Source organism: Dromiciops gliroides, chromosome 1 (genome assembly GCF_019393635.1).
Source record: "Dromiciops gliroides isolate mDroGli1 chromosome 1, mDroGli1.pri, whole genome shotgun sequence".
Classification (NCBI taxonomy): Eukaryota; Metazoa; Chordata; class Mammalia; order Microbiotheria; family Microbiotheriidae; genus Dromiciops; species Dromiciops gliroides.
Window position 1 is genome coordinate 347,549,084 of NC_057861.1, and position 25,774 is coordinate 347,574,857.

At 39.2% G+C, this 25,774-nt stretch overlaps 1 protein-coding gene across 1 annotated transcript in view; it reads left to right on the forward strand.

Moving 5' to 3' along the window:
* The first annotated feature begins 6,219 nt into the window (after positions 1–6,219).
* UBE2QL1 (ubiquitin conjugating enzyme E2 Q family like 1) overlaps positions 6,220–25,774 on the forward strand; it is a 64,009-nt gene continuing 44,454 nt past the window's right edge. The window contains exon 1 of the mRNA XM_043984427.1: positions 6,220–7,776. Coding sequence (XP_043840362.1) covers positions 6,898–7,776 — 879 coding nt within the window. The 5' untranslated portion in view covers positions 6,220–6,897. The remainder of the gene's footprint in view (positions 7,777–25,774) is intronic.

Below are 25,774 nucleotides of genomic sequence, written 5' to 3' on the forward strand. Positions count from 1 at the left end.
CTCCCACTGGCTTGCCAGGATATTGCCTATGCTGGGCTGTGCTTCCCTTTTACCCAAGTGAGACACATGCTCCTTTACTACAGTCCTTCTAAGTTGTCTTAGGCTGGAAAATTGTTTCACCCTATCCTTTTGTGGGTTATTTCACTCCAGAATTCATTTTGAAGCTTGATTTAAAGTTATTTTGAGGGAAACTGGGGAGACCTTAGGCAACTTCCTGAGTTTTCTGCACCATCTTGGCTCTGCTTTTCAAAGTATATGTGGTTGGCCCTGTGTAGTTTAACATATTTATAAATGATTTGGATAAAAGCATAGATGATATGCTCATCAGATTTGCAGATGACATAAGCTGGGAGGGATAAGATGAAAGAGTCAGGTTCCTAACAAGACTTTACAAGTTAGAGTATTGGATAGAATTTAAATAGGGATAAATGTAAAATCTTTCACTTGAGTACACAAAAAAATCTACTTCCTACGTATGACAGTTGAAGCATAATTAGACAGCAGTTGTTCTAAAAATGATTCAAGGGTTAGAGTGGACTGCATATTCCATACGGGTCAGAAGTACAAATGTAGCAGCCCCCAAAAGCTATCTTTAGCTGCATTAAGAGGAGCTTAGCTTCCAGGAAATAGGAAGGTGATGGCCCCATAGTACTCTGCTGTTGGCAGACCTCATCTGAAGCATTGTGTTCATTTCTGGGCTTGAAGATTTAAAGAGGACATTGATAAACAAGAGGGTGTTAGAAAATCTAATAAGGCAGAAGATGGGAAGTCCAGACCTGTCTCATTCCACAAGTCAAAATCAGAATTTAAAGTTTTTAACCTCTATACTTTTCATCTGGTGTGATAAATCGTTGGTTTTAAATGCTTATTTAAAAACCAGGTACCACTTTGTTTTATTAAAAGCATTCAATCATTCAACAAGCATTGCCAGGCACTCTACTGGGGATATAAAGACAAATGTGAAAATAGACCCTGGCCTCTAAGAGTTTACATGAGGGAGAGAGAGGAATTAATAATTCAATTGAGACTTTGTGTTACAGTGGGAAATAGGAATGGAGATGGTAGGTGGTACACAAGGTCTTTTGCTTCATTTAAGTGATTCTTTTGTGTGTGTGTGTGAGACAATGAGGGCTAAGTGACTTGCCCAGGGTTGTACAGATAGTAAATGTCAAGCGTGTGAGGCAGAATTTGAACTCAGGTACTTCTGAATCCAGGGCTGGTGCTTTATCCACTGCGCCACCTAGCTGCCCCCCTAAGTGATTCTTAATTTTAAAAAAAAGTTTACAAAACATTAAGCCAAGTCATATTTGAGACTCAGCCAAGTATATTGTAATTTGGCCTTAGATGGCTTTTTTTTCACCTATATTAATTGCCTGTGCCTGCTAAATATACTGCATTTATCAGATTTCTTACTGAATTGACTAAATGGTTTTGTTTCATGTAGATATTACTAGGGCCAGCTTTTCCAATAGGGGAAGCAGGTCTTTTATTGTTTACCCAGGGAATTGCCCCTGAGCAAGGGGCTGAAACTGAGTTAGTCCTTGTCACTGAATGAACCTCTGCCTATTTGACTGAGAGTACGGTTGGGGAAGGGACAACTGAGAAAGTCCTGTGGAGGTAAGAATCAAGAAAATGATCCTAATGAGCCTAGATCAAAACCAAGCAGATGATCAGACTTGAGATGGCTTTGATAGATCTCCTAGTCTCACTGGTCCCCTAGGTGTTTCTGTCTCAAAATAGTCATTCAGTTAAGATCAGGAAAGAATAAACAAAAAGAGAAATAAAAGTACCATGTGTTCATAAACACATGGCAGCTAGGGAGGTAGTATGCAGTTTTCCTGTGCCCCTCCCTCATTAAGTAGCTTGAAATATTCCTTCTTACTCAAAAGTGCCTGGGAAGAGGTAGAGAAATCATACGCTGAAGTCTTTTTTCATGCACCCTTAGTTCTGGCTTCTCGGCCAACTAGAAGAATTCATCACTATAGTACTAGCCTGGTGGTCACTCATGGCCAGAAGGAGGTTCAAAAAGTCTCCATATGCTGGATCAGAACTAGGCAAGAAATATTATGCATGTTCTATATTACCAACCAGGCGGAACAAATTCATACATGTTCTAAGGATTGGGTTCTCATTGACTAGTCCCTATTCCTCCCTCCCCTTTCCCCCAATATACTCTTTTTTTTTCTTCTTTTTTTTCCTGGGCAATGGGGGTTAAGTGACTTGCCCAGGGTCACACAGCTAGTAAGTCAAGTGTCTGAGGCCGGATTTGAACTCAGGTACTCCTGAATCTAAGGCCAGTGCTTTATCCACTGCGCCACCTAGCTGCCCCCCAATATACTCTTTCCTCTTTAAAAATTTGGTATCCTCAGCAACCCTGATGCAGTACATTTTAAAATCATTGTTCATATCCTCAATTCATGGAATTCAGTTAGAGGTCCAGACAAAAATCTTCAAGTCACCTTTAACACAAAACACAATTAAATTCCTTCATGGGATTCTTACCATGGGTAATGGATATTCAAACCCATTTCCTCTGGGCCCTTATACCAGAGAAGGCACTACATTTCCCTAATGAATCTCAACTACAAGGCAATCCAAATTAATTCCAAATTCACTAGACAATATGAAAAGTAGAATAAGTCTGAAAAAAAAAGAAAACATGATCAAATAAGCCCTAACCACATGTGGGTTTCAAAAAGGTATTAGCATTTAGGGTTAATAGTAAGGATTTATAGGTCAGTGGGATCCATAAGTATCTCACAGTAGTCATATAGGCACCTGAAATCTATAAGTGCCTCACAGTATGGCAAGTAGCCTAGGTCTGTTTGAAATGGAGAAAAAAAAGAATGCTTATAAGCTATTGTACTGTGCTCAAGGTAAATTGCAAGGCAACAAGTAATATTAAACAAATCGATAGAGAGATATTAATACTTAAGCATTCAAATAAGCAAAAGCTATCACAATGGAATTGTTCTGACTTAGAAGGAAAAATATCAGAAAGCTGTAAAATTATAGTCAAAACAAGGGAGAAAAAATGTTAATTTTTCTCTAGAAGATACTGAAAACTGGGGTATACAATAAAGATTCTTGGGAGGAGGATTTCTTTAATAGATATATGAAAATTCAAAGGGTCCAAAGCTTATCCCAAATGAAACCTCCACATGTTAGACTAGAACCATGGAGGGAATGTAATAAATTTTATATACCAACAGGAAGGGAAAAACTGCAGATGGTCTAAGGACTGGACCCTCATTGAGCAGTCTTCCTATTACAGCTATATTGAAGTTAATTTCAAGGTTCTTTAAAGACTACTATTGTGGTGCCTACATATAGTAGATACTTAATAACTCTGTGTCTGATTAAACTGCATAAATATTCCTGAACCATCTGAGAAAAATATATTGCTGGAGTCTAGATTTGTTACTAAGAAAATAATATTCAAAGAATATGTCTCTTCTGGAATAAGAGAATAATGTTGGGTGGATATATTTAAGATATTCTGAGAAAAGATATGATGTAATTGTAACCTCAGTTTAATGAATTAAGACAGTTTAATTTTCATCTGGAGAGAGTTAAATGTCATGTTGAGAGAGACTAGTGAGGCACAAAGAGAAAAGGAGTAAGAGGACTTGTTTCCTGAGAGAGTAAGTTAACTGTCAAGGAGAAAAATGCTGGGAATACAAAAAGGGGTAAAAGACATTCCCTGTCCTCAATGAGTACACAATCTAATGGGGAGGGGGCATAAAATGTTATAGGGTGAAGACCAAACAGGAAATGTAATTCTTTTACTGTGGCACATTGGGTACTTAATAAATGTTTTAAAATTATGTCATTGATGTTTTTGTTAATTAAAATTATTGTGACCATCTCTTATTTTAGAATGCTTGAAAAAACTGAAACACAGAATCTTAAGATTTGCATATCGGTATGGCTTCTTTCATTGACTTGAGCAGATAGTCTGGGGAGCTGGCTATTTAAATAATGGGGGAGGGGAGTGAAAATAGCAACAAGGTTTTTTAAAAAAATTCAATGCCACAGCACTTAAGAAACCAATACTGTATTACAGCAGTTTATTTATAGTCCAGCTTCCACAAACTGTGAAAAATCCTAATCAAATTTGGACCTCTAATCCTATTTGCTCTCTATGATACTGCCTGTACTATGCTTCCATAGTTAGTATTGTAGTTCATTATTAAGTAATTTTATTAAGCAGACTGGTGCATAGGCAATTTGACATGTAATCGGTAGTTGTGAAAATACTGGAGATATATGTGGAGATTTCCTATACATTCCTTCATTTTACAGGTAATCTCAAGTACCTATAAAAATGCAGTTCATACCTGAAATTCCAGTGGACAAAAATGAAATTTAATAGACTGAGAGTAGCTGAATGGGTAGGACATATTAAAAGTGGAAGAGGATGTCTCCAAAATTTCTTGAAATGTGTTACTTAAATCAAAAGTGTTCATTTAATGATTCTAAACCTTAGGCTGATGATATGTATTTACCAGGGAAGGAGTCCGTTGTTAGTTTGCTTTCTGCAGTCATTCTGAAATGGCTTACAATGAAGAGTCAGTCTAGCAGTACCTTCCCAATCGCTAGACTAATCTTCAGAAAGCAGTGCAGATCTCTTCAGGATGCAGCATGAGGTGGGGGCAGGGACATGAATTCCTGTAACAAATTTATTCTTTCATCAAGTAATGACTTGAAAGGGATTTTATTTAATAAAATTGTGGTGGACATACTTCCCAGCATATTCACTCCCCAGTCCGATCCGATTGATTCTTTAATCAATTCTCATAAAACTCTTATTTCAGTGTCCCCACCCCCCCCCGATAATTTGGGGCTGTTGAACCTGCTATTCGGAACTGTATTGCACCATATGAGATAGGGGGAATCAATGAACAGGTTGTTTAAAGTCCTCTCACGACATGCCTTTCCCTTTCTGATTTTTCTAACTAGGTTAAGTGAAGTCCAATGCTATGAGCTTGGGAACCACTGGTGAGCCGGGGTTTTCTACTCTGAATGTCTCTATGCCTTTGACAGCTGACCTCCACTCTCACCCCTGCTCCCCATCACTCCTCCCCTTTCTGGGTATTGTGTTCCGGGATTTTAGGAAACTCGAGTTAGGATTTTTCTTAAGTGTCTGGCCTGCCCCTGTTATTCCCTCTATGGAGATTCCGGTTAGGCTCCGGTTGAGTGCTTCGGTTGGGGATACAGCGCAGCAAGTAATTGAAGCGCTTTGCGGGACATATTTTCCTTCTCCTCCAGTCGGAGACGGTAGTGGTGGTAGTGGTGGCCATGGTAGGTTGGGGTGGGATGGGATGGGATGGAATGGGATGGGATGGGATGGGATGGGAAGGGATGGGATGGGAAGGAAAGGGATAGGATGGGATGGGATGGGATGGAATGGAATGGAATGGAATGGAATGGAATGGAATGGAATGGAATGGAATGGAATGGAATGGAATGGAATGGAATGGAATGGAATGGAATGGAATGGAATGGAATGGGATGAGATGGGATGGGATGGGATGGTGGTGGCTGCTACTCTTGCTACCGCTTCCCAGAGGCAGCCTATATGTGAACTGCTACTCGGCCGACTCCTCCCTCCCTGCTCCTCCCCTCCCCTCCTCTGCCTCTATAGTGCCTCCGCCTCAGCGAGGCACAGGGCACAGACAGAGCTGCTGCCTCTGCAATGTCAGCAGCCGCACGGGCAGCAGCAGCAGGGGCAGCGGCGGCGGCGGCGGCGTCTCAGTAGAAGCAGCAGAGATCCCTGCCAGAGCCGAGAAGTCGGCACACACGCAGCTAGGCTTTCCAGACGAACGCGGCGGCCCCCGGGGCTGAAATAAGCTACCCTGCCTGCCCATCTCTTCCTTTCATCCAGGAGATCGCGTGATCCCAGGAGTCTGGCTGTCCCGGCGGACACCCAGCAGAACGAGGCGCGACTTTGAAGGAGGAGGGAGAACAGCCCCGGAATCTTCCCCCTCTCCCCCACCCAACCCTGCCACGGCAGCGTTTGCCCGCAGTCTCCCTCCCATCCTCCAGCTCACTCACTCCCGAGATCTGCTCTCTCGGAAGCCGGAACAACAAAGAGTCAGGAATTAGGAACCAGGAAACCTGCTTTTAGCCGCTGCAGAGACTAAGAGATAGCACGACCATCTCTGCACCCCCCGCCCCCGCTCAGCAACACTCCCCCCCCAACCCCCTTCTCACCCCTCGCCCCCATCCTCCTTCGCTCCTAGGCAGCTCAGCGATTGATCAACCTCTGAGTGCCCCGAGAGGCAGAGACTCCTCGCTTGCAGTACAGCAGCCCCCTCTATCTCTCCCCTCAGAAGAGGGAAAGAAATAGAAGGGAGGAGAGAAGAGGGATAATCATATGACCGTGGTAATAAATAACCCGAAGAGAGCCTGTCCTGCTAGCTCAGATGCTGCAATGCTGACAGCTCTGAATGTGGGGAGAGGCAGCCTCTGAGGGAACCACCACAGCCGGCCCCCATCTCCTGCGCAGCCCCAGGAGTCCCCGCTCCAGCCTTCCTCCCCTGGGCGCCCGAGCCCCGCAGAGCGAGCCGCTTTCCTGACCAGCAGCCGAGAGCGGAGAGACAAGACGCAAGTTGTCCTATAGCAGCGGCGGCGGCGGCGGCAGCCAAGGCAGCCAGACGTCCAGCTTCTCGCCTCCCGCCTGTCCTCCAGCTCCGCGTCCCCGCCCCTCAGCGCAGCGCCGCGTGTGCGCCTCCCTTCGCCTCATCCTCCCCAGCTCCACTGGTTTAGCGCGGAGTCCGCTGCTGGAGCAGATCGCTCCTAGTCGGCATCCGGAGAAGTCAAGTCAGTCGCCTGCGTCTAGGAAAGAGTGGGTGCTTTTCTCCCGGCTCGCCCGAGCCACGGAAGAAGATTAAGATGGCCACTCTGCTCCGGAAAATCGGGCTCATCCGGCTGCACAACCGGGACACGGAGGACCCCAAACATCATCACAACCACCTCCACAGCAGCAGCCAGCACGGCCGCGGCGGCGGCGGCGGCGGCTCCTCGCTGAGGGGCAAAAGCAACCAGAAGAACCACAGTAACAAGCAGCAGCAACAGCAGAATGCTCAGGGAGGAGGGGGTGGCTGCAGCGGCGGCGGCAGCGAAGGCAGCCCGGGGCACTCCAAGAACAAGCGAGCGCTGGAGCTGGCCAACAAGGACCAGCAGCAGCAGCAGCAGCAGCAGCAGCAGTCCAGCGCCGGGGTCCACAAGGAGAAGCAGGCGAGCGCCAGGGAGAACCAGTCTACTAAGGAATCCAAGCAGCAGGGCGGGGGCGGCGGCCGCAGCGGCGGCGGCGGCGGCGGGAAAGGCTCCTCGCAGGTGGCCCAGACCCCGGCGGCCGGCAGCCTGGCGCCGATGGGGCGGGGGCAGCCCGGTACCCAGGTGAGGAGCCGGCGGCTGATGAAGGAGCTGCAGGACATCTCCCGGCTGAGCGACCGCTTCATCTCGGTGGAGCTGGTGGACGAGAGCCTCTACGACTGGAACGTGAAGCTGCACCAGGTGGACAAGGACTCGGTGTTGTGGCAGGACATGAAAGAGACCAACACCGAGTTCATCCTGCTCAACCTTACCTTCCCAGACAACTTCCCCTTCTCGCCGCCCTTCATGCGGGTGCTTAGTCCCCGGCTGGAGAACGGCTATGTGCTGGACGGGGGAGCCATCTGCATGGAGTTGCTCACCCCCCGGGGCTGGTCCAGCGCCTACACAGTCGAGGCTGTCATGAGGCAGTTCGCGGCCAGCCTTGTGAAGGGCCAGGTAAGAAGGGAGGACGCTGGAAATGGCTTGGGAAGGCGGAGGCTGGGGCATGGGACTCAGGGGGAGAGACCCACTGGGCTATCTGTGGGACGAGAGAGGGCCCCTTCAAGGGCAGGGGGCTGGGGCGGCTAAGGGGGCAGCACTTGGGAACACTAGACACTGGCCGACAAGGAGAGAGGGGAAAGAGAGTTGGAAGCCTTTTCTATCACCTACGGTCGGCTCCCTGCTTCTGACCTGCCAGGGGAGGTCATCGGAGGGGAGATTCGGCATCCCGCTTTTCATGAGGGTACCTCAGTCAGCCTCCATTTGGAGACGACCTCCTAGAACTTCCCCTCTCACCTTCCCCCCCTCCCATTTCCAAACTTGAGTTGAGTCAGCTTCAGCCTTTCTTTTAAAACTAGATACCAAAGGAGGCTGTCCACTAATTATAAATCTACCTCTCCCCAATTCCTTCGTGTATGGGCCATACACTATATTATGCGTGATCTACCTGTCTGTCATTCCGTATGTGTCTGTCTTGTCTGTTGGTATCTATGTCTCTGACTCTGTTTCTTTGTCAGTCTCTGTATCTTTCTGTCTATCTCCTTAAATATGTCTGTCTCCCTATCTCTGCCTCTCTGTCTTTGTCTCTGTTTTTGACCGTCTCTGTCTTTTAAAATCTGTGAGGAATAAAACTATAATTTAGCAGTCCCCAGGAAATCTGTTCCTTCTAGAAAACATTTCAGATGGAGCCATTTGCAGATTTGGGGATAAAATCCGTGGTAAGTAAGGACTAATCAATCTGGTTTCTTTTCTCACTCATTCTGAGCGAAATCTGGTGCCTCCCAAAGGTGAACATTTTGCTAACCGGAAATATCATTAGGAAGTTAGTGATGAAAGTCTTGATCTGGGATAACCCATAAAGCTGTTAAATTAATTGAAATAAGAAAATGCCTTCCTTTTCTTTCTGCTCTTTAGATTCTCTTTTCCTGACGCTTTTTGGATCTTTGCTTCTCAATGGATCATCACCTTAAAGCAGATTTCCACAGCCTCTCTCTTTCCTCTTTATTCCTCTATATTTTGTTCCCTCTGTATCCTAAGAAGGGTAAAATCTTTTGTACTGATGAAAGGTTTTCACTAAATACCTAAAACTGGGACATGCTGTTTGAGTGGCATAATTTTACCTATGAAATCCTGGTTAGGTGATTTACCTAAAAGAAAAAAACTAGGGCAATGATTGTATGGCAATTCAATGAGTGTATCTTTTGAGAGGTGTTCTGCAACCTTCTTAACCTTCACCTTCACATTCACTGCTACAGTGAGTGGGAAATCATTTTCCCTTCATGTAGTGTAGGGTTATGTATTGATGTTTGTTAACTGTTCATTTGACTGTATATACATTAATTAACACAATTTTTCATTTATTTTTGAGTCATGTAAAATGAATGTTGTTTAGGCCCCAGTTTGGTGGTTTTACAGATTCCCCCAATCCTTACCATACTGTTTGACTCTGCTCCTGTTGGCTCTCTCTCTCTCTGTCTTATAGAGGATCAGGTTGCAGAGAGAGTACCTGGAATTCTACACAAATAACATTCTAAGCAAAAAAAAAAAAAAAAAAGACTCCTTGATTCATAGTAGATCTGTTGTTTTTAATGAAGCTACACATTTAGAAGTTGCATTCCGTCTCTTCTAGATTTTGTTTTTCTCATATTCCTTGAATAAAAACTAAGATGGGACTCAGTTTTCTCCAAGTATATGTTTAACTAATACAGGAAATAATACCAGTAGCAGATTATTAATTCTAGAGTTAAATGATATAAGGGAATATAGAAGTACATGGTTTAATAGGAAGGATTTTGAGAGGCAACTAACCAAAGGAGTCAATTTTTTTAAAAAATGGTATACTTTTGTGGATGAATACCTAATAGAAATACCTGCATTACTTGTACCCTAACCTTTCATCAGAACTCTGGGAAAAAAAAGCTGGCACTTCTTTTCATTAGTCATGGTAAAGGTTTCTGAGAAGTGGGACATAGGGATGGCTTTATTTTCTTAGAAATGAAAATTATTTTTTTCTCACTAAGAGATTTTTCTTATTGTTTTAAACAATAGTTTCACATATTCCTGTTAAGTGCTAGCAATAGTTCTATTTGTACTAAGAACGTTGTAAAATAACCAGATATGTATCTGCATACAGTGAGCAGTGAATGAATAAAAAAAATAAAATTTTTAAAAAGGCATAAATAGTTGGTAGCTAGCATGATGTCATTGGTAGAAATATTTAAAGGTGTTTAATTATACTGTAATAGTCAATGAGAGATTATGTACTTAATTGGACCTAATTCCCTGCATCCAGGCATACTTTGGTAAGCATCCTCATATTATTTAACCTCAGTTTTAGTGTATAAAATATCTGGATACAGCTCAAAGCCTTCAAAACAGTTTTTAATCCTAATTTTATTTTTTTATTTCTCCATGTTAATTTTGTTGGCCTCCAGCTCTCTGAGAATATTACAAATTGCGTGGGAAATAAATTTTCATGGTAAACGTAAAACTTTAAAGATTCATGTGTAAGTGGCTAAAAGTCTTTGAAGAAATAAATGACAATTAGTCATCCAGGGTTCCATGCCTTGAAAGAGTTTTGATAATGTGACAGATTACATAAGCATTATTGCAGTATTGCATCCCACATTTCTGAGACCATTCAATCAATATGGCTGTAATTACTGACTAAATTCCCATGGATAGTGAAGAGTACACTAGATTAGCCAAAAGCCCTCATGAGTATGTATAGAAAAGTCCATAGTATTATTAATACAGTAATTGGTAAAACAAAGGGTTGTTAAAAAGCTGTGTCCTTTCTTTAGAATTCATCAAACTTAGGTTATGAAAATTAGATAACATCAGTTTTTGTAACTAGATGGCATAATTTTCTGGATTCTTAAGAACTTTAGAAATATTATGCTTCTATATCAGGCCCAGTATAGAAACGCATGAAGAATGCTTTGTGTTTATTTTTTATGCCATTTTCAATGCTAACATTGTCATGAAAATATCTTTCATTAAATTTAGTTTAAAATGTTTGGTTTTCAAATTAGAAATTTTAAACTTGTCACATGACAAAACTATTGTTGCTTCTTTTTTATAGTGGTTTTCACTTAGTTTTAAAAATGTGGTCTCTGGAAATGTATTGCAGTTTATTGTTTGATATTGTTTACCACTAATATAACTTGTATACTATTCAGTAACTTAAACTATTTAAGAATGTTAATGTCCATACCTTGTTTATTTGTATCTTACTTTCTACAGTAAACTTAACTCTTCTTTTTAGGCAACACCTCAAGCATTTGGGAATCAGAAGAGTGATAATTAATGGATAGGGACAAGAATCCAGACTAGACCTGTGATTACATTGGTATAGGGAAGGCTCAGAGGACAAAACTCCCTTTATTAATGAGAGATGACACTTTTACTGAAACTTGTGGTCTTAATTGCCCAAAGCACTAAATCTTAAATGACTTATCCAGGGTCACACACCAATATATGTCAAAGGTGAGACCTGAAATCAAGTCAATGAGCATTTATTAAGTGCATAGTGTGTTTCGGGGGGCGGGGGGGAAGAAGAAAAAGAAAAAAGAAAACACTTGAACCCAGATTTCTCTCCACTAGTCCAGGGCTGCCTCAATTATTCGAAGACCATAAATCATAAATTAAGATAGTGTTTTGATTTTAGCTAGAAGAACAGATTTCCATAGTATTTCTATAAAAGGGATCTCCTTACAACAACCATGAGGGGTAGATAGGACAAATATAATTTTTCCTACTTTACATATGAGGAAGATGAGGCTCAGGTAGATTGTGAGTGACTTGTTCAGGATCACATGATTAATAGCAAAACTTTCATTCCACCTCACAACTTCTTAAAGATCATTACAATTTCCATATTTTCCCCTCAAAATGAATAAATATTGTGGAACCTAGAAAAATATCTTGCATGTTGTGGATACTGAATATTTAATGAATATTGATTAATCTGTGTTCACAAAATTATATTTTTAAAGACTTTCAGGTACATAATTTAAATATATATATAAATTGGTATTGATATTTTAAGAGCTTGTGCATGCAACTCAATATGTATGTTCTTTACAAATGAAACAGATTTTATTGCTATGGGATTCAGTCTTTAAGATGACAGAAGTAAATAAATCGCATCAGTATAGTTATTTGAACTGACATAGATTAATTCAAATCATGCAATGATAAATTTCCCCCTACTTTATGATAATAATAACCCATTTGTATGGCCAAATCAACTCAGTTAACCAGTTGAGATGATTAGACAGTTTGATGATCAAACATTCCAGTAGACAAGAACTGGTCATGATCTGATCACTGGCCATAGTCATGCCCCAGCCAGTCCCAGAATCATGTACCAAATGAAGACAAACCTTTATTAGAACTTGGCATTTTAATGGAAATACCTAACAAATGACACAGATGATCAACAATAATTTTGGCTGACCTGTGATAGTTTTGTCATGAAGTGAAATGTAGCATCAGGTTACTAATGGAGAAAAGCCAGACTGATTTTTTTGAATTGTCTCAGTCTTCTATCAATCATGACCCTTCTGGTCAATTTTGTGCACATAGTAGAAATATACTATTCACCAGTAAGCAAGGAAACTAAGAAGTAAAGGGTACTTTAAAACTTTGCAGATTTTACTCTTTGAAGTCAGTGATTCCAGGTCAGTTATTATTAATTTATATTAATTTCTGTAGTTTTTGAACAAAGGAAACTGGAATGCTGCCAGAGATTTTCATAGAGTTTGATGTCCGTTGTTCAGTTTCATTTAATGATATGGATCACTAAGATCAATATAAGTGTGTTAAGTAATTCCTACCATGTGCAATGTGTCTTTGAATGAAGAGCCAGCAAGAAACATCATTTCTTCAATATTTTTCCAGAGTAGTGATTATTGTCCCCAAAGAAGGCACTGTACTATTTTATTTATGGTTTTGTAAATTAGGTATAATCTAATAGGAAAGAGAAAGGAGTAGACTTTAAGATTTATGCAAATCATAGAATGTTAACCAATTGCAATTGACATTTGAATCTTTAAGGATCCAACTTTTACTTTATTTAGTCAATCGGAATCTAATCTATAGAAATGACATATTATTTATGACATGGTTATGAAATTAACATGAATAAAGACATTGTATATTAGCACAATGTCATCATGATAAATCACTTTATTTTGACTTTATTAGGAGACAATAGAATAGACAATTATAAACATGTTGATGGTAAAGGTGAGTGAATTGATTTTTTAAAAATATATTTCTGGTTCCGACATGATGTTGATTTTTGCTAGGGCTTTTTATGAGTCACTATGTGTCATTTTGTTCTTTACTTCAGTGTAGGGGACAAAGTTAATTACCAGCTAACTGATGACTCTGCAGGTTGTGGTATCTATAAGCTTGACTGTTTGGGAGAAAAATAGCTACTTGTTCTTGTATCAAGTAGGGCAGGCATAAAAATGCAGATAGGACTTTACATCCTAAAAATAGTTACCAGCTAACTGAGTATTCTGACATCACTAAGTCTCTAGTGGTTGCTTTCTCTAACAAATAGTTAATAGTAGTAACTTACTTTTAAATTGATTTTTAATTTCCTTTAGAGGAGACTGAAGGTGTGAGTGAAAAATTGAGATTTATAATTGTTCTCATTCAAGTTAATATATTTATGCATACATTTTTTATTTTCAAAGCAATAATTTTTCTGGTGGCATCATTCTTTATTAAAAAAAAGAAAATACTAGTGTGAGTAGTAAACTCACAGTATTATCCTAATAGAAAATACTAATATGAGTAGTAGATTGATAGTGAGCAGCCCAAATTAAGTTCAGACCTGACGTACTTTTCAGCCTTTCTGGCCTCTTTTCTGGCCTCTCTTTTCTCAACCTCAGAAATAGCTGCAGCTGAATAGTGAGACAGCCTTCTTCCAACTGCAGAATACATGCAATAGGAAAAGAATTGAAAGACACTGCTTCAGTGCTGCAGGGATGTCTCTTGACTGGATTGCCAGAGATGAATGATGGCAGTCCTTAATAGTGAAAGCTGTGGTGACCTAAGAACCATTCTTGAATGCTAGTCACATCTCTGATAGCTTTTTTGCTGGTAAATATTTGATTCAATGAGTAATATGCAGGTCTAGAGAAGGGAGGGGAATACACCTGTGTTTTTCTTTGCCCTCTACCAGCTTCCTATGTATTTACCATTTGGAGTCTAGAGAAAGAGGGAAAGGGAAACAAATGGATAAAAAGAAAGAAAATATAGAGGAGAGGGAAAGGAATTAAATCTACCAAGGAAGTTTTCAACTAATTTCCAACTAACTTTTTCTTTACACTTCCATTCTGACCACCCACCCTTCCCAACATCTCCAAAATTCCTATTCTTCTCTTCACCAACACCTTCACATTACCTAACAAACTTTAAGCACTGTTGTGGAAAAATACAAGACAAATTCAGGTCATTGATCCCTGGGCAACTTCCTTATGCCAGGAAAGAATGTGAACTTTGGGGTAAGGCAATAATGAAGGTTCATTCAAAACTTCATTAGAGACATGGAAAGGAACATTGGATACATGGAAGGAAACATTGTTGTAGGGAGTTCAAAAAAGTTGGTAATCCCTAAATAGTTTATGTTTAGCTTGGGTTTTTATCTTTGATTTATTTCACTAATTATTTTAGTGAAACTAATATAATTGGTGTGCATTTGCTTAAGGAAACACTATCTTATCAATAGAAAGAGGACACTTGGATTCAATACATACTAGGTGATGAAGAGAAGCAAGTATGATTAAAATATTCCTGTGAAAAATCCATAAAGTAGATAATATGTAGCTGGATAGTTTAGAAATTGGCTCTAAAATAAAATCTATAAAAGAAAACTCTATACAGAAGCTTCTTTTCTAAGTTATTTCATTGCTTTTTTTATTGCTAAAATATGGAAAATTAGACCTTTCCAAAAGAACACAATATGACAGAAACATTTCCACACAGTCTATATTTTTGGACCCAAATTTTTCCACTTCTACCCAGAAACATTTAGTGGATTGGCAACTCACAAAAAATCCTTTTTTTTAATAGTCAGGTGGCTGCCTCAACCTCCCAAGTTAGTCCTGTCTCTGCTACCATTCTAGGGATAATGCCTGAAGATACCTCAGAGGTTTAGCTTATGCATATTCTACCTCTGTTGGATATCACTTACCTTATTAACACAGTTCCAAGCTTAGTTTTCCTATAGAGAACATCTTGTCCCTCTTTCCAATGATGTCTATCCTACTACTTATCTATCCAATGGAATACCTACAAAAGGGAAATTGGGAATGTTGAGTGATGGGTTCAAGGATATAAGATGAAGGAAACAGCATATACAATTTGTGTCAGAGGAATGATAAAGAAGGCAAAGAATTAGAATAAACTGTAGGGGAGACTGTCTGAAGCAGGCAATGGTTGCTAATAGGGATACTCATTGATGAAGTAGGCCATAGTGCAATAAGGCAATCCAATAAGTGCAATATGGAAATCCATATATTAGCATCCATGATGATGAAACATCAGGCAATCTAATTGAAAATCTTCCATAATATAAACATTTACAACATAGCTTAATTAGTTGGTCAACTGAGAAATAAAATCTAGATATTAAGATACTGCCATCAGAAATTATTTCTAAACTTGATTTTTCCATTTATGTGGACAAGCTATTGATCTTAAATCTTAACTGAGTTCTGAGGGCATTGTGGGAATTGAATGAACCACACTAACGCCATCTTGTGACTCAATTCTGGATCTAGCTCAGTTTCCTCTCTATTCAATTATGGGTCTAGTTCAATTTCTGTCTTGTGAGGAAACTTTATTGCATTGTGACTAGCTCTGCATATCTGGGAAGCTGGACTACCACTACCTGTTGCTTAGAGACTCCTAAGGATGTAGGTTATACTGATCAGAAACCCTGTCAGGTCTAAAGATTAATGTAAGGAGTTTTTTCATGATTATGCATCTCAAGCAACCCATATGCTTTATCTGAAAACTGGCCTTGTGCTGGTCAATCAGTTACTGTTTCTATGTTCCTTTGAGTGAATACAGGGGCTTGAGATTAGTGGGACAACTCTTTCTGATTTCAGGAAATTGTACCTACTCATTCACTGCCCAAGATGATGTATTTCTTAAGAATTCCTCTTCTGACTATATAAAAAAGGTCAAAATCTTATCAACATATTAACAAATACTATTTTATATCATACTTAAATGTGTGGTTGATATAACCTATACCATAGATAGGAGTAACTACATCTGTGATATCACAGATCCATAAAAATATACAAAATTACTTGAAAAAATTCTGGGGAAAAGCATTTTTTGGATGCATTATCTACTCATACTTCCCATAAGTTAAAGATTAACTCTATCATAGATCAGAATGAAGAGCTATGTAAATTACCAAATATTTACCTAGTAGAAAACCTATTTTAAATAATCTCAATAGCAAGGTTAAATGTGAAATATTATACATTGTACACAATTATTAAAATTAATTACTGTATATAATTATAACAATTGGGGCATTATTTTGAAAATGACTTTCTTATGAGATGGATATAATGCATAAAACTTAGTCAGCATGAGGTAAAAAAGAAGAAAGACGTGTACGTGACTGTTTTTGGATGCCACATGTCATAGACCATTGGATGAGCCATAAAGATATTAATTGATTTAAAGATTAATCTATTATAATGAAATTCAAAAAGAATGGAGTCGGGGGAAGCTAAGTGGCACAGTGGATAAAGCACCAGCCCTGGATTCAGGAGGACTTGAGTTCAAGTCCGGCCTCAGACACTTGTTACTTACTAGCTGTGTGACCCTGGGCAAGTCATTTAATGCTCATTGCCCCCCCCCAAAAAAAAACAACAACCCCAAAACAAAAACAAACAAACAAACAAACAAAAAGAATGGAGTCTTCCTCTGATAGAAACTTGTTTTTGTTTCTTATGTCCCAGCATAATTTAAACCATAGCTAAAATTAGACATTTAGATTACATTAATTTTTTACCATTTCAATATTGTTTTTGTTTTCAAAAACCTTATCCACAAACTCCTCACAAAAATAATGAGACAGGGGCAGCTACCTGGAGTCAGGAGGATGTGAGTTCAAATCCAGGCTCAGACACTTGACACTTACTAGCTGTGTGACCTTGGGCAAGTCACTTAACCCCAATTGCCTCACCAAAATAATAATAATAATAATAAGGGGGAAGCCAGGTGGGTACAGTGGATAGAGCACCGGCCCTGGATTTAGGAGTACCTGAGTTCAAATCTGGCCTAAGACACTTAACACTTACCAGCAGTGTGACCCTGGGCAAGTCACTTAACCCTCATTGCCCTGAAAAAAAAATATAATAATGAGACAGCAGCAATTTCTTTACCCATCTCTTATGCTTGGGAAGTGCTACTTTGCCTGACTTAATCATATATTTTAATTCCAGTTTACAGATGTCATTATTTTTTCCCCAGTGAGGTCAAAGGATTTTCTTAGAAATGGTCTGGAAATGTAACATGCAAGATCATTGGTGTGGACATCATATTTCTAAGTGCATGATTTTCAAGTAGACCATTTCACCTTGTAAAGCTTCAGATCCATTTGGAAATTAGCATTTTATATATAGTAAATATAATACTTAACAGCTTCCTGGGTAATTAGTTGATCATCTGGAAACCCATTGTCCCTCTTTCTGTCCCAACATCATACCACTCTCTTTATAGTTCTCCATAGCCTTTTCTTCTTCTTAACCATAAATATATCATCATACAGTATAATCTAATATAAAGCCAATAGTTTTCTAAAATATAGGCTGTGCAGTCACCTGCAAATTAAAATATATTTGCAATTTATAAATAAAAATAATTTAAGCAACCATAAAAAAATTGATAAATTATTGGTTGTACCATGTTGATTAGTATTAAATAGTCTATCAATCATATTATCAGGGGGCAGCTAGGTGGTGCAGTGGATAAAGCACCGGCCCTGGATTCGGGTAGGACCTGAGTTCAAATCCAGCCTCAGACACTTGACACTTACTAGTTGTATGACTCTGGGCAAGTCGCTTAATCCTCATTGCCCTGCCCAAAAAAATTATCAGAAAGGAAGCTTTAGGTTTTTCCCACAACTTAAAGAAATAAAAGCTTTGCCTTAGTTTTTCTCTCAGAAATTGAATGCCCAAATAACATCTGAGCTCAAGACCATTGAATGTAAGTACATTTTGACTCTTGTTTATGATCACCAGTGGTGCACATCCCTGATATCAAGTATTATAACAACTTAGGCAACACTCAATGAACAATAAGTTTGTGAACAGAGTGGATTTCTCTTCACTATCTTGTGAGTGGTAGGATGGGAATGATATAGTTTTCTACTAGATCAGAATATGTAATTGAAAAGATATAAAACCAAAAAGTATGTCTTTATCTGCACAAAACTGGATTCATACACGTCTATCAAAGAATAAGAGTTACTATTACAGCCTTTAGCAACAGGAAGGAATTGCAGCAATACTGACATTTAGAGCAATCAAGAGGTTTCTGGTAGTTGTTGATAATGGTAAAATCTTCTATCTGATTATACTATACTCATTTTATACAATAAAGGGGCAGCTAGGTGGCACAGTGGAAAGAGTGCCAGGCCTTAGGTTAGCAAGACTCATCTTCCTGAGTTCAAATCTTGCCTTAAACACTTACTGTGTCTGAGCTGTGTGACCCTGGCCAAGCCACTTAACCTTTTTAGCCTCATTTTTCTTATCTATAAAATGAGCTGAAGGAAATGGCCAACAACTCCAGTATTTTTGCAAAGAAAACCCCTAATGGGGGTCATAAAGAGTCAGAAATGACCGAAAAATGATTGAGCAACATACAATAAAGGCATATAATAAATACAATACAATACAACACAATATAATACAATACAATATAATATAGGAAGGGGCAGCTAGGTGGCGCAGTGGATAGAGCACCGGCCCTGGAGTCAGGAGTACCTGAGTTCAAATCCGGCCTCAGACACTTAACACTTATTAGCTGTGTGACCTTAGGCAAGTCATTTGACCCCAATTGCCTCACTAAAATATATATATATATATATATATATATATATATATATATATATATATATATATATATATATATATATATGCTGGTGCAGTGGATAGAGGTGCAACACTTGGAGTCAGGAAGACCTGATTTTGAATCCTGCCTCAGACATTCTCTAGCTGTGTGGCTCTAAGTAAGTCACTTACCCTCTCTGTACCTCAGTTCCCCCATATGTAAAATGGGAGGGAGTCTTATAATAACACCTACCTCACAAGGTTATTGTGAGGATTAAAGGAGTTAATAGATGAAGCACTTTGCAAATCTTAAAGCACTGTATAAATGTTAGCTGTAATTAAGCAGCTGCTAGGTGGTACAGTGGATAGAATGATAGGTCTAGAGTCCAGAAGAACTAAGTTCAAATCCACCCTCAGATACTAACTATATGACCCTGGGCAAGTCAATTCACCTCTGTCTGCCTTAGTTTCCTCAGTGGATAAATGGGGATGATAAAAGCACCTACTTGGCAGGATTGTTATGATGAACATGCGAGCTGATATCTGTATTTTGCAAACTTTAAATTCAGTGAAATAGAAATTCTAGTTGTTGTCATTATTACACTACCTTTTATCTATGCAGTTCTTTGAGCTTTCACGATTTATAGACAGAGATATAGAAATGAAGGAGACTTTTGAGGTCATCTAATCCAAATCCTCCTTTTACAGATAAGGAAACTGAGACCCAGGTAGTTAAAGTGTTGTTTACACCCTATGTGGCATAGGTTTTTAAATGCTAGAGTCAGACCTTCGACCTAGATCCTCTGGACCCCAGATATAGTGATCTTCCACAGATTCAGGCTGTGGAACACTGTGGGTCAGACAGGGTAGACATTATATGACCCCCATTTTAAAAATGAGAAAACTATATCAGTGTGGTTGTGGTATGTCCGGGGTCACTCAGTATTTAAGTTGTGGGCCCTCTCATATTGATGTCACTTTCAATGTGTCCAAAGCAAGTAAAAGAGAAGGTGGGGCCTTGTGGTCAGGGGATGACGGAAATTGGCATCCAACCTGAGTAAGAAGATCAAAGCCTCACTGTTATGGGGAAAGAGAAGCTAGAAGCTGAGAGGACAGGCCAGGACAATGCACAAGAACAAGATCTGAGATTAAAAACTGAATTGATAATCATCAACACAGTGATTCTCAATAAATTTATAGATAAATCAAACACATAGAAAATAAAATGACAGTTAAATGATAGCTCTGAAAATGTTCAACATGCAGCCTGTCAGTATATCCTTTGATGAGTGATGTGCATATTCTGCCCATATCCCCTTCTGTTCCTTAAATGAGAAAATTTGTCCATTTTTGGTACCTACAGAGTCAAGACATGAGGTGTTCATACTTTTGGTAGGTGATCTTTGCAATAGAGGATATGATCATAAGTTACATCAGAAACAGCAATCTGTCAGGGGTCTCAAATTGCAGTAACTTTTTGTTGGTAATCTCTTCTACTTGGAGTTGCATTTTCTCTCTTTTTTATAGTCAATCATTTTTTTTTTTTTTTTGCGGGGCAATGAGGGTTAAGTGACTTGCTAGTAATTGTCACACAGCTAGTGTCAAGTGTCTGAGGCCGGATTTGAACTCAGGACCTCCTGAATCCAGGGCTGGTGCTTTATCCAGTGTGTCACCTAGCTGCCTCCAAATAGTCAATCAATTTTAATGACCAGAAATTGATTCCTGTTCACATACAGTTCTATGAATAGTCAAGCATTCATTGCTATAATAGAAAGAGTAGAGTATTTGGACCCCAATGATCTGGGTTCAAATTTTGGGTCTGCTACTTGTTATATGTGTTACCTTCTTTAGATCTCAGTTCTCTTATCAGTAAAATCAGGGTCTTAAAACTGGACGATCTCAAAGTACCTTCCATTTTGAGATCCTGTGACATTTAGGAACTATTTCTATTTAGCTTCTAATGTAAACTTTAGTTTCAGGAAACTGCTACATACCTTAGTATAGATCACCAGAATTTTCCTTTATACTGAAATAGTAAATAAGTATCTTAGTGAATGTTATTGTGACAAATGTTAGCAGTACTCATTAAAAATTGCAGAATATGATATCCATTTGTAAACTTATTTGCAACCATCTTGTAATAAGGTTTAGGGCAGACCTCCATAGCAAACTCTAAATACCCTTAATAATGTACCACATTTTGTGAAAATCAGTATGCTCCTTTAAAAGATATTGTGAAATAGCAACACAAAGTATGTTCAAAATGTTTTACAGTCCAATCAAACCTGTTATAGCACTTTGGTCAGTCACACTTTAGAACAGAGGTTCTCATCTTTTTTTTTTTTCTTTTTTTTTTTTTTAGTGAGGCAATTGGGGTTAAGTGACTTGCCCAAGGTAACACAGCTAGTAAGTGTTAAGTGTCTGAGGCCGAATTTGAACTCAGGTACTCCTGACTCCAGGGCTGGTGCTCTATCCACTGCACCACCTAGCTGCCCCCGGTTCTCATCTTTTTATGTGTGTCTACTGACCAGTGTCATAATTATGTTTTTAAATGTGTAAAACTTAATACCTAGAGTTAGAAAGGAAAACAATTATATTGATATACAGTTACCAAAATATTGAAAAGGGGAAATAAGTTTACCGATCCCAGATTAACAATTCCTTATTAGAATAACATAGAATCTTAGTAGAATACCCTTGCCTTTAAAAGATAACAGTTCAAGGTAAATGTATTTGAAATAATCATCCTCTTCTGCTTGAATTCTCTATTAAACAGGTCTCTGATAAGAAAGAGTTGTCCAACAATTAGAACCATTATGCTGTTGATCAGACTGCCTTGCAAAGTAATGAGCCCCCATTACTAAGAAGAATTCAAGCAGAGGTAGAGAACCATCAGTGAGGGATACGGTAGAGTGGTTCTTGCATTGAATGAGAGCTTGGGCTAAGAGACCTCCAAAATACCTTCCACATATAAGCTTCTATTATTCTTTGGTTCTGATCCTTTCTCTGGTAAGGGCAAAAGCAGGGTCCCAAAGAATTCTGAATGGTTTGGAGGTAATCATTTCTCCCGGGTGTTTGAATCTGACTATGAAGCTCTCAATGATGGCACCACTGTTCAGGCATATTAAAATATCACAAATTTATGATCCTGACTATGAAACTCCCCAAGTGTTCTTCATTCAGCCAGGCAAAGCCTGCCTTTTATATCCCTAAGGTAGGAAAGTTCCTTTTACTTTCAACTGGAGTTTAAAAAAAAAATGTCAAAATTAGTTTATGAGCCAGGTAAATGTTGCCTTAAGTACTGCTATAAAGTTTGTTATGTTGTAAAGAATGCAAGTGACACACTGAGCAGATAGATCCACTATTGTGCTGATTATTTTTCAGTGTGTTTTCCTGAAGTTAAACGCTTTGTTATTAAAGAGCATACACTCCAGCACACATTTTTGCCTGAGGTGATTTCAATCTCCCTTCTATTTCTGAACAACACAGTTCTACCACTTACTACCTATTGAGAGGGACATCTAGATAGTGCAGTGGATAGAGCACTGGGCCTGAAGTTGGGAGGATCTGAGTTCAAATCTCAACTCACTTACTAGTTATGTGACCCTGGGCAAGTCATTGAACCCCAATTGCCTTAAAACATCCAGGGCCATCTCTAGTTGTCCTGATAGATATCTTTCCACTGGACCCATATGGCTCTGGAGGAGAGAGTGAGGTTGGTGACCTACCTTGCACAGCCCTCACTCACTTAAACCTAATTCACTGCAAGTCATAGCATTACCCCAATGCTATGGTCTTCAAAAAACAATACCACCTATTGAGCAGGTGATGATCTCTCCAAGCCTCACTTTCCTGCTTTATAAAATAGGATTAATTGTATAAAGTTCCTCCTACATGCCAAGCCCTTTACAAATACTATCTCATTGTATACTCACAAGAACCCTTTGAGGCAGCTACTATTATTATCACCATTTTAGAGTGGTGAAGCAAGCAGACATTAAGTGACTTGCCCAGAGTCACACAGCTAGCAAGTGTGTGACTGGATTTGAACTCAGATCTTCCTAACTCCAGACCTAGTACTCTATCCACCATGCCACCTAGCTGTCTCCCAGAAGAAGAAGGGTAAAATCAAAGTTTCTTAACCTGGGATCTGTGAACTTTTATAAAAAATTCCTTTGACAATTGAATTTCAATATAATTGGTTTTCTTTCTGACCCTATGTATTTTATTTTATTTATTTAAAAAAAACTTATTCTGAGACAGGGTTCATAGTTTTTTCCAGACCACCAAAAGGGTCCATGACACAATAAGTCCTGATGATCTTTAAGGTTTTCCAATTCCAAATTCTAGAATATCCTAGAAATTTTACTTAATTTTCCAATATATCATCATAATTGTGTTGCAAAAGTTTGTTATTTTTTTCAAAGCTACATTGTGGGGCAGCTAGGTGGCACAGTGGATAGAGCACTGGCCCTGAAGTCAGGAGTACCTGAGTTCAAATCTGGCCTCAGACACTTGACACTTACTAGCTGTGTGACCCTGGGCAAGTCACTTAACCCCAATTGCCTCACTTAAAAAAAAAAAGGTACATTGGACTTTGTAGAAGGACTGGCAGGTTGGGGGTGGAAATCATAGGGAATTCCCTCAATTGATGCATATTGGCAACTTCTTTGTTTCTTGTAGTTGTAGAAAGTACCTTGGGGGCACCATGATCACTCAGCAATCACGTATTAAAAGGCAGCATTTGAACCCTGGTCTTCTGACACTAACACAGTGCCTGGCACATAGGAAACACTTAATAAATGCTAGTGGACTACAGTCAGCCACCATATGATTCTGCCTCTTATCAAATGTATTGCAGATATTTTAATAATGACTTCTTTCTTACAACTTTCCCTTTCCCTTTATTAGAGTAAACCAGACTTGAGCTGATGAACCTAAGAATACACTCCACCCCGATCCCATGTGAAGATTCTTAAGGTGTGGTTAGATGGGTTTAACCATTAATGATTAAACAGGACCACACCAATACCAAAAGGTAAATCACAATGTACCTACAGTAGACTAGACCATCTTCCTTTTCATGTAAATTACCCATATTTAAGCAGTAAAAGGAAGAATAAGGATGCTGGACATCTTTGATCGAGCTGTCCCTCTGTCACTGATTCTTTCAGCTCTAGAAGATACTGCCTTATAGAGTCATTAGGAAAGTGCTTACCAATCTTATTAGGGACCTTGATTGCAATTCATATTCTATGACTTCTGTGTGGGAGAGAAGAAAACTAGGAGATGTTAGTTTAGCATTTTGTAACTTGTGTAATGGAATGCAAAATATTTAGTAAGGCATGGTGTTAGACTCAACCAGGAGAACTGGATTTGATTCCTTACTCAGATTTAGTGTGTGATCTTAGGCAAAATAATACTTGACTACTTCCTTCACATGGTGGTTATGAGGAAAGCCCTTTGTGTGCCTTAAAATTCTATTCAGATGTGAGTTGTAGTTACTGTTATTTTCATTTGTAAAGCACATGTAGTTGGAGAAGCAAATAAGTGGTGTCTTGCTTGCCCTATTAATTTTGATGCTACAGGGCCCATGCTATGGAAGTGTTATGAGCAAGAAATCAAAATTAAATAACAATCCAGTTCAAGATAGGCATAGTCTGGTCCAGGACTTTTAGGAAGAAGATTCTATTACCAATTTGAACCAGATTTCTAGATGATCTTTCTTTCTTTCTTTCTTTCTTTCTTTCTTTCTTTCTTTCTTTCTTTCTTTCTTTCTTTCTTTCTTTCTTTCTTTCTTTCTTTCTTTCTTTCTTCCTTCCTTCCTTCCTTCCTTCCTTCCTTCCTTCCTTCCTTCCTTCCTTCCTTCCTTCCTTCCTTCTTATTATTTCTTTTGGTGAGGCAATTGGGGTTAAGTGACTTGTCCAGGGTCACACAGCTAGTAAGTGTCAAGGGTCTGAGGCCAGATTTGAACTCAGGTACTCCTGAATCCAGGATTAGTGCTCTATCCACTGCACCACCTAGCTGCCCCTAGATGATCTTTATTTAAGAAAATCTAAAGTATCTCTTTTAAAAAATAAAAGACAGGGAACATGACATTTTATTCATTAGATAATAAGTGTTTATATTAGTTCCATATTTCAGCCAATTAAATTAACAAATAAAGAGATAATATAAGCACATTTTTAGTGAATGAAATCTCCTTTTTTATCTAGCATTGATTCCTCAAAATAATTCCCTTTGATGTTTTTCTTTTTTTTCCTTTTTTTTTTTTTTTTTAGTGAGGCAATTGGGGTTAAGTGACTTGCCCAGGGTCACACAGCTAGTAAGTGTTAAGTGTCTGAGGCCGGATTTGAATTCAGGTACTCCTGACTCCAGGGCCGGTGCTCTATCCACTGCGCCATCTAGCTGCCCCGATGTTTTTCTAAATATAAGATTTTTTTCATCAGAAATTTTGACCGGACACATGCAGATTCGTTATTTCCTCATATGTATATAAAATAATCATTGAAAAGCTTTTTTGTTACTTCTTAAACACTTATAAAGTAAATAAAATATACCAAAAGAAGATGAAGTTTAAAAAAGTTGACCTAACCATTAAGAAGTCAATATGCTGGGGCAGCTAGGTGACACAGTAGATAAAGCACTGGCCTTGGATTCAGGAGGACCTGAGTTCACATCCAACTTCAGACACTTGACACTTACTAGCTGTGTGACTCTGGGCAAGTCACTTAACCCTCATTGCCCCACAAAACAAACAAACAAACAAAAAGAAGTCCATATGCCAGTGATACCATCCTCAAATTCAAATTTGTTTATTAGTCCACAGACACACTCAGGCACCATCACTTCTGGCC